Source organism: Salvelinus namaycush, chromosome 21 (assembly GCF_016432855.1).
Source record: "Salvelinus namaycush isolate Seneca chromosome 21, SaNama_1.0, whole genome shotgun sequence".
Classification (NCBI taxonomy): Eukaryota; Metazoa; Chordata; class Actinopteri; order Salmoniformes; family Salmonidae; genus Salvelinus; species Salvelinus namaycush.
Genome location: NC_052327.1, coordinates 28,278,794 through 28,287,246, shown reverse-complemented (window position 1 = coordinate 28,287,246; position 8,453 = coordinate 28,278,794). Strand labels below are relative to the sequence as shown.

Sequence of the window (8,453 nt, the reverse complement as noted above, 5' to 3'; positions counted from 1 at the left end):
GGCTCTCCTCTCTCACCACTGCTCCTTTAATCAAAGGACAAGTCCTTAAACCAGCTAAATGAACGCAATGATAGGTGGGAGCACAGAGAGCTCACCTCTCCCCCAGATGTAAGTCAACACATGATGACAACAATGATGAGACCATGGGCTGGGATGAGTTTGATTGCAAATGAGCTGCTGTATCCCCTCAGAGGCATGGACGGCCCTGCTGTCTACACTGGCCACCAGCCACTGAGAACAGAGCAGTAGAGGTGAAGTATGACACGGTGAGGGCACTGTTTTACACCCACTGACAGCTAGCATAATGAGGATGATGTTGGCAGGGCACTATAGATGAACCCAGCAGCACTCAATCCACAACAACATAGCCAGACAGTTGAGGAGGACTAGCGAGAACATATCTGATCCCCCCGGTGCAGCATTACTCCCAAAAGCATCCTTTTCAAAAATGTGGTATTTGTCCTTGTTGGAGTGGAGCATTTTCACATCCTCAAAAGCATAGTAGGCAGCCATGGTGAAGTTGATGTCCCCAGAGGAAAGCAGGTCAAACACACAAGACTGGAAGTACAGGTCTTCCACTGGGAGGCGCTCTTTACACTTGGCCATGGCAGCCTGATAGGTAAACCCATGGGACTGGCTACCCGTCCTGCTCTTGACCGGGCCGTGACCCTCCACAGCACGGTCCCTAAATTTTCTGAAGTCGATGCGCTGGTTGGCGGGACAGCCGTGCAGGCAGAGGTACAGGTCCTGGTTGTCTCGGTCTTCTACAGAGTTCACTACTTCCTCTGGCATCCGCACAGCAAAGGTCAGGTATCGGCCCACCTGCCGGACCACGATAGTTGTACCGATGTAGCGTGCGTGGATCTCCACATGCTGCCCAGGCACCTTATCCACGATGCGCAGCGTGTTGGCCCCGTGGCGGTCTCCACCGTTCTTGGAGCCGTCGGCGAACGCCGCAGGCAGCTCGTCTGTCTCTGCGTGGTACATCTTCTGGTCCACACACTCCTGGAAGTTCTTGAAGATGATTGTCAACTGTACCGAGTGAGAGAGGGGAGAAGATTAGAATTTGCAGTCAGCACAACAATAGCCAATATGTTTCAATACGTGTCATGCCTTTTGAGGGTGAAAATAGCAAGGTACATATAGACATCAAATTATTAAATCATTGAACAGCAGTTGAATTTTAAAAAACTGTATGGAACCTCTATATTTACATGTTTATGTGGACAAGTTAGAGGTAGGGCTACCCAAATGACTGAGGGGAATCTTTGTGCTTTGGCATTAAGAACACCAGTAGTTTGTATAATGCAGACCCATCTACACCACCACCCCAGTTCAGTGTCACATTTCAGCTCTGCCTCAACATGGGGAGGCCAAAGTAAACGCTCTCAGAAAACACGGGTATAGGCCATGTTAAATCGGGCCTCAGTGTGCAGACACAAAGACGAGCCATTCATAGTGGTGAAAAACCTGCCTGTGAACCCCAGAACTGTGCTCCAGGGAGTGGCACTGAGCCAGGAGGGGAGAGCGTGCTCTGCTCTGTGGCTAATTAACTGAGGCTGGTCACTTCTCTGCTTGCATGATTTCATTAGGACGCCAGTGAGCCGTTGTCTCAGAAGTGACCCTGGGACAGCCGATAGGCTCTGATCTCAAATAGGGGGCAGGGGCGGGAAGTAGAGCACCAAAATGCCCTGTTATTACCCAGTCAAGTCATCTGCCAACCCAGCCCCCAACCCTCCCACCCCACAATCCCCCAAAGTTTTTTTTTTTACCTGCCACTGACCCCTCTTTTCGAAGGATAACATGATCTAAGAACATGAAAAAACCTCTACAAAACCCCTGTGCATAAAGAAACAAACTGTTTCATCAACCCATCCCTTGAATGAAGGTAGTGCATATAACAGACCATTTCATACACTGCAGCAGGAGCCCATATGAAACAGAGCTACAGCAATACCCAGTCTTGTTTGTACAGGTGGCATAGGCTTCTGCCTTGTTTTCCCTTTGTCCAGACTGAATAACTTCAAAAGCTGTGTAATTTGCTTCCAAGTACAGCTGTGTAAAAATATCATTACCTTAAGCACACAGAAAAAAGCCAGAATGCTGAAAGTGCATCATTAGGTCTGATGATGGAAAATTGGTCTCTCTCTTTATGTGATTGAGGACAAAATGTCAGTGTAAACCCTGCAGTCGGGATACAGTGCACGGAGGCCTATTGGTCACAGCCACGACTGCCAAAATCATACCAAATGTGGACCTAATATTAAGTGACTTTGCAGACTAGAAATGCTTAGGGATCTTTGTTTTCACCTCATGTTCTAATGAAATACATTTCTGTGGTGGCCATCCAGGCCGTCCAATGTACTGTAGAAACAAAACAATGATAATTTATGAGGTATCAGGGCCAACTAATGTGCAGAAAATATCTGCAGTTTCCTGCATGGCTTGAGCACTTAGTTAAAACAACAGTTTCTAACTAACATACACACAATGCTAGGGTATAGACTGCTACACATAGGGTGGGCCTAAAATTCGACTTGGCTGTCCACATGATGTTTATACTGCGGGTATAATACTGGCATATAATTTGTAAACCTTATCAGGATCCCAACAATTGTTCTGTGTATTGCCTATTGGTCTGCGATGGAACTGATCCTAACATTAACCAGAGTCCACAGTAAAACATTCCCACGGCTGCTCCTACTTCTCTGGCCACATTAAAGAGGCCCACAACCTCTTACATACGAAGGTCTTACTTAAGATAATATTTCTTGATTTGAGAGCTCTTACAAATAAATCACTGCAGTACAATTTGTCCAACAACATTCCATTCAGTGTTTCAAACAAAGCAAAAAAATATTGTCTCCCATTACCTGAAAGGGCTTTCTTTAGTGAGAAAAGGGCAAAATAGAGGAGTAGCAGCCTTGCTCAGGAGACAACAAAACTTTCCCTTTCCTAAAATGGCCATGGTAGCCAAAATAATGGCCTGCATGCCCAGCATTTATGTACATGACCCTAAGCATGATGACATGTTAATTGCTTAATTAACTCAGGAACCACACCTGTGTTCGAGCAACGGTTTTCAATATACTTTGTATCCTTCATTTACTCAAGTGTTTCCATTATTTTGGCAGTTACCTGTATCTTTTTGCTATCTTTTTGTTCTCTACTTAGATGCATGTCTACACTCCTCCACAGTGGTGAGAAGACCAGTGTTATCAGACGTTCTGCAAAGTCTGTTGGTATATCTGTGATAAGGAAAGTTGTGAAATTTTACTTCAATAGAGTAGTTTTTCAAGGATTCAGTCTGTAGCAATGAAATAATCACAGAATACTTGGATCAGTAGCAATGTCAAGCATCACCAGACACTTTGTAACTGTGCTGTACCCAACATACAGTCAATATCACATTGATTCAATATGATAGAGAGATGTAGCGGCTCCTCTCACCTTGCTGGTGGCCGTAGCAGAGGAGCCAGGCACGACAGGTGTGTTGGTCACCTGAACAGACAGGTATTTGTTATGGATAAGTGGCCAGGCTCCCTCCACCTTGCAAGTCTGGAAGTCATCGCTGAAGGTACGGAGGTGTGGGTCTCCAAAGAAGCCGCAGTGGGTGTAGTTGGGTGGCAAGGAATGGCGAGAAAGGCTGCGTTCGTAGTGACACTGCTCCGGCCCATCGGAGCGCTCCTGGCTGTCAGGCTGTAGCTGTGGTGGTGGAGGTGGAGCGGGGGTCCGGGCTCGAGGCTGGTTTGTAGGTCCCTCCTTGGAGCAGTTGTGTTGACTCATGAGGTCCTCTATGCCATGTTGGGCTGAGTGGTAGGCCAGGTCGCCTCTGCAAGTGCGTGCGGTGCGGCGTACACAGTTGTTGTACGCCCGCAGTGCCGTACAGAACTCCTCCTCCGGGCCAGAGCTTGAGGTGGAGGCCCAAAACTCTGAGTTACACTTGAGGATCTTACACTGCAGACTCACTGTAGAGTGGAGAAGAAAACATTAGGATCATAGATCACACAACAATGGCAAACCAATACCCACAATGGACTGTTCATCCAATCACTAAACATTGTGTCGAACAATTAATGTACTAAACAAACAGGAAAAGTATGTGTTATACAGTCTTATCTGTGTGTTTGAAACCCTTAAACAATCACCTATGCAATGGCCAGTCTTTAGACTCCTATAATCCAAAAAAACCCTGCAGCATTCTTTGAGTTCTTCCATGTTTTTTCAGTGTCTCGAGACAAATTGAGCATTTATTTCCAACAAATAACTCTGACTTCAAGTGTAACGAAAACCAAAATTCCACCAAATATGTGGATTCCAAGTGGCTGCAGTTTGCCAACTCCATCATCCCACTTGGCACAGACATCAAGTCAACATCTATTTCATGTTGGTTCTATGTAATTTCATTGAAATGACGTGAAAACAACGTTGATTCAACGAGTGTATGCCCAGTGGGATGTGTATGCACACTTCATTACAAATCAAGTCTGCTCTGAGACTTCATACAGCACACAGTGAGTTTTACCTTTTCCAAGAGATTCAGTGAATCTGCAAAAGATCATGCATCATTAAAAAAAAAATTGGTGGGAGACATGGTATGTAAACTTGTCATAAAAAATATACAAATTTGATTTCAACAGGGACATTGGGGGCTACATTAGGAAAAGCACCAACACACACCTCATTAATTAGTCAAAATAAGCTACTCAGAAGTGTTAACGGCATAAATTCACAGCTACCTAATGTTTGCATCTATACTACAACCTCCTGTTGCATGGCTAAAAGCCAGAACGGAGTGAGGAAATTATTAGTTTGAGAATTTAGCTATTGTTGAGGTGAACTGGAAGGGGTATGAGATTGTGCGAGCCATTGTGAGAGGGGGTACTCTTACGGCTCTGAATGAAGGCAATGTTGCTGTTGTGAAGAGACCAGCAGTCATACATTTGCCCTGTGTAAGGGGATCAGGTTGTTCATCAGCAATGGATTGTGGCGTGGAGGGGGGGGGGGGGGGGGCTGGGGGTTCAGACAGGAAAGAAACTAGCTCCAGGACCAGAGAGCGGAACAGAAGAGAGGCCTCACCATTCCACAGGTCAAACTGGATATAAGATATCCACCTGTCCATTGCAGAAGGCCTTAATCAAAGAGTAATGCAACTTCCAACAGGCATTCCTCAGGACTTAAATGACATGACCTGAAATGTAAGTTGCTTTGGGTGGCATGGTATGGGGGGAGGGGGGGTTACATAGGAAAGAATAGATGCAATTCAAAGCAAATACCAATACAATTGGATCTCCTAACTTCACCCTAATAAACAAACTTCAGTTTAGGACGAGTCTACATGTAACTTTGCTGCACCAAACGTTCCCTCAGAACTTATTGACCAATGACTATACAACACTTTGAAGTCACACTTTCAGTTACTAATACTGATGACTCTACCATTCCACCACAACTATGCCAACCCCCACACAGCACACACCACTCCCTCCTCCCAGTCCCAGCAACAAAGGGCATTTATTATCACGTATCTGATAAGTGGCAATAAACTAATCTTAATCTTGAATAAACGTCAACAACAACTAGCACTTGCATTATCACTTTTTTGTTTGGCGGTAAAAGAGAAACTGATAAAAGTCGGTAAATGTGCAAATTGATTTATACGAGGCCATGGAGATAGGCTATTTCTGCATCTCATAAAAAAGAAGGGCTCAAGTAAGACCATTATAACCCGTGTTATATCAAGGTGTTTTAATTTTGCTTAGAAAGATCCATGCAGGTCGAATAATAAATAACCTAAGCATGGTTACGAATTGCTCATTATTCATCCAAACAAAAATAAGCTAACCGCCTGGGAATCTGGGATTCATGGATTTCCCGAACTATTTGTCTTTACTTTCTTTAGACCGACGCAATACGGGTAGAGAAAGAAAAAGGCAAGTACCGTTAGGTTACTTTAGAAAAGTGGGTTAGAATGCGTAAACCCTATCCCCTCCCCCCAAACATAACACAACTACGGGGTTATACAGCTTGAGTAGCATAGGCTTGAGCTGTGTAAAATTATTCAATAGAAACAAAAAAGTCTTACGTGACGATTTATTTTATTACGAATATACCACCACAACATGGAGCACAAGAAACGCGAAACCATTGGCGGTTCGTACCGACACTGTCGATTCCACAGGACTCTGACATTATATTTTTTACCTGTGTTGACATGCAATTTATAAAGTTAGTCTTCCATTTTTGTTGATAAACCAAATAATTGTCTTGTTTGACAAATAATGTAGGTACATGTCTATACATCCATCTGGCAGGTTGTTTAAGCTATGTGAGCTGCAAATGGTTACCATAGGGCAAAACAAGGGTTGTAATAACTAGATAATAATCATATTAATACAGTTAACACGCATGATTTAAATAGTATCTCGATTGCAAAGTCTTACCAGAAGGAAACAGGCAAAGAAACAAAACAAGGATCTTGCCGACTTCAAGCGCCGAAGGTCCTGCTACTCCCTTCCCCATAACCGTCCATCCAGCACGGGGTCGCACTTCTCTCCTCTCCCTGGTCGAATCAAATCAAGAAGGTGGAAGAAAAATGAATTAGGAGATATTCCTATCGTCTACCTTGTTGAATAACACGGAGCAGTAGGCTACATGAGATCTGAAGTCACGTAATGCAGTCATGTCCCCGATCAAGTACTTGTTTCGAAATCTCGAAGTAACTTTCGCCCTCTTTCTAGGAGCGGATTCAATGCACTCGAATTCCTCAGCAAACAGTAAAAGCTGGCAATCGATCTTGAATTTAGGGAGTGTCAAGAAGGTGCAGTTTATACTACTCACTGGACCAATGAGGAGCCGTTGTTAAAGCCTTTGGCCCCTCCCGAGTCTCAAATTACAACTCAACGTGTAGATTTGTTCATTATAGCACGTTGGGCCTCAACAGTTTGATGGGAACAAAAGTGTTTTGCTTTGCTGCTACATAACACGCTAACCTTAATAAATTCATTTCTATGTTGCGTAAATCTATGTTGGGGCAGAGGTTAGCCTGCATGGGTGAATGTCACTTCTCTTGCGCCTTGACTTAGCCTATAGTCCATTATGAAACATTTTAACCTTGCTAACCATGCTACTAGTAGTACAAAAGACAAATGAAACGTGACAATTTCAAATAGGCTATGTCAAAAGTTACCACTTATAAGCATGTAGGCTATACCCCCTTTAGGCGAATACTGTATTATTGACTCATTGTGTTATGTCTTTGTGGCATTTCTTTAATAGACTCATAATCAATGATAACATGACTGATTATACGCTGAGTATACCAAACATTAGGAACACCTACCTAATATTGTGTTGGGAAGTCATTGCAAACCATTTTTTAACACTGTTTTAAGACTTTTAGATTAAATAAACTAACTCCCTACAAAAATGATTGACTTCTTGTCAGATGTTATTCATGACAATCTGTGTAGAATTGAAATTGAATTTAAGATGGAGATAAACAGCAAAAAAGGATAATAACATTTCTTCTCAAAAAAGGTACTCAAGCAAAACATGTTCTTTTAGCTGTGTCAAATAACTAGTAAGATATATTACGCTGGTTGGTGCACTGTCAATGAAACCTCCATAACACAATAGTTGGTATTTGATCATCCAGATGATACAAACACATAGAAGGCTATTATGGTTTAAATTGGAGCAAACATTGATGCTTTGCACTGACCTTTTAGTAACATGATACATAACATCTTTATGAAATCACAATTGAAAGAAAACATACGCCAGCCAGCAAACAATTGAGAAACAAGTAAGCAGATGTTCATTAAGAATGTTTTATTTGTCTGTCTATTAGTTATATACATTATGTCATGATTTGGATAATGAAGAGGCACTATGCACCAGGACTTGTATGAAGAACTACTACACCTGTTGATCAACCACCCATCAGTACAATGCTGCTCTACACAACACTGTTTGCTCTGTGGGTCTACAATAGAAATGTCACTGAAGCAAGTCAAGTCTGTTGTGTGGTGTAAAATATGTCTGACCATGTTGATCCATTTTTTTAATCCTTAATGTCAGGCAATTAAGGTGGCTGATGCCCTAAGACATTGAACATGTTGATGCACCATTGCACTTCAATGAGAATACTTAAGAATAATATCCAGCTAAGAAGTTGTAGGCATAAATACATACTGTGTAGGCTATACTAGTCTATTGGGGTTGATAAAAAAAACCTGGGAGCATTAGTCTACTGGAAAACCCCAAACACCATCCAGACTAACTATTTGTCTGGAAAGAGATAGAACAATGGCTATAAGTGAATATGATTATTAAACCAGATTAAACGGCATAGTTTGTTGAAACTACATGGATGTGTTCAGTCATTTAGATGAGCCACTTGAGTGATATTACATTGATAGTGCTTTATTTCTTAACATACTTATATTCTG

At 42.7% G+C, this 8,453-nt stretch overlaps 1 protein-coding gene across 1 annotated transcript; it reads right to left on the bottom strand.

Moving 5' to 3' along the window:
* Positions 1–327: 327 nt before the first annotated feature.
* LOC120065841 (repulsive guidance molecule A-like) lies at positions 328–6,534 on the bottom strand. Its single transcript, XM_039016889.1, has 3 exons — positions 6,444–6,534; positions 3,451–3,968; positions 328–1,032 (listed from the first exon to the last, which is right to left on the bottom strand). The coding sequence occupies exons 1-3, from the start codon at positions 6,520–6,522 to the stop codon at positions 328–330; spliced, it is 1,302 nt and encodes a 433-aa protein (XP_038872817.1). The 5' UTR covers positions 6,523–6,534.
* Between the last annotated feature and the right edge of the window lie 1,919 nt (positions 6,535–8,453).

Excerpts from the sequence above, each read along its gene's own strand:
- LOC120065841 (XM_039016889.1), bottom strand. The coding sequence starts at position 6,522 with ATGGGGAAGGGAGTAGCAGGACCTTCGGCGCTTGAAGTCGGCAAGATC. Across the intron at positions 3,969-6,443 it reads TCTTTGCCTGTTTCCTTCTG|TGAGTCTGCAGTGTAAGATC; the intron begins GTAAGACTTTGC and ends TCCACTCTACAG. Across the intron at positions 1,033-3,450 it reads CTGCTACGGCCACCAGCAAG|TTGACAATCATCTTCAAGAA; the intron begins GTGAGAGGAGCC and ends CACTCGGTACAG.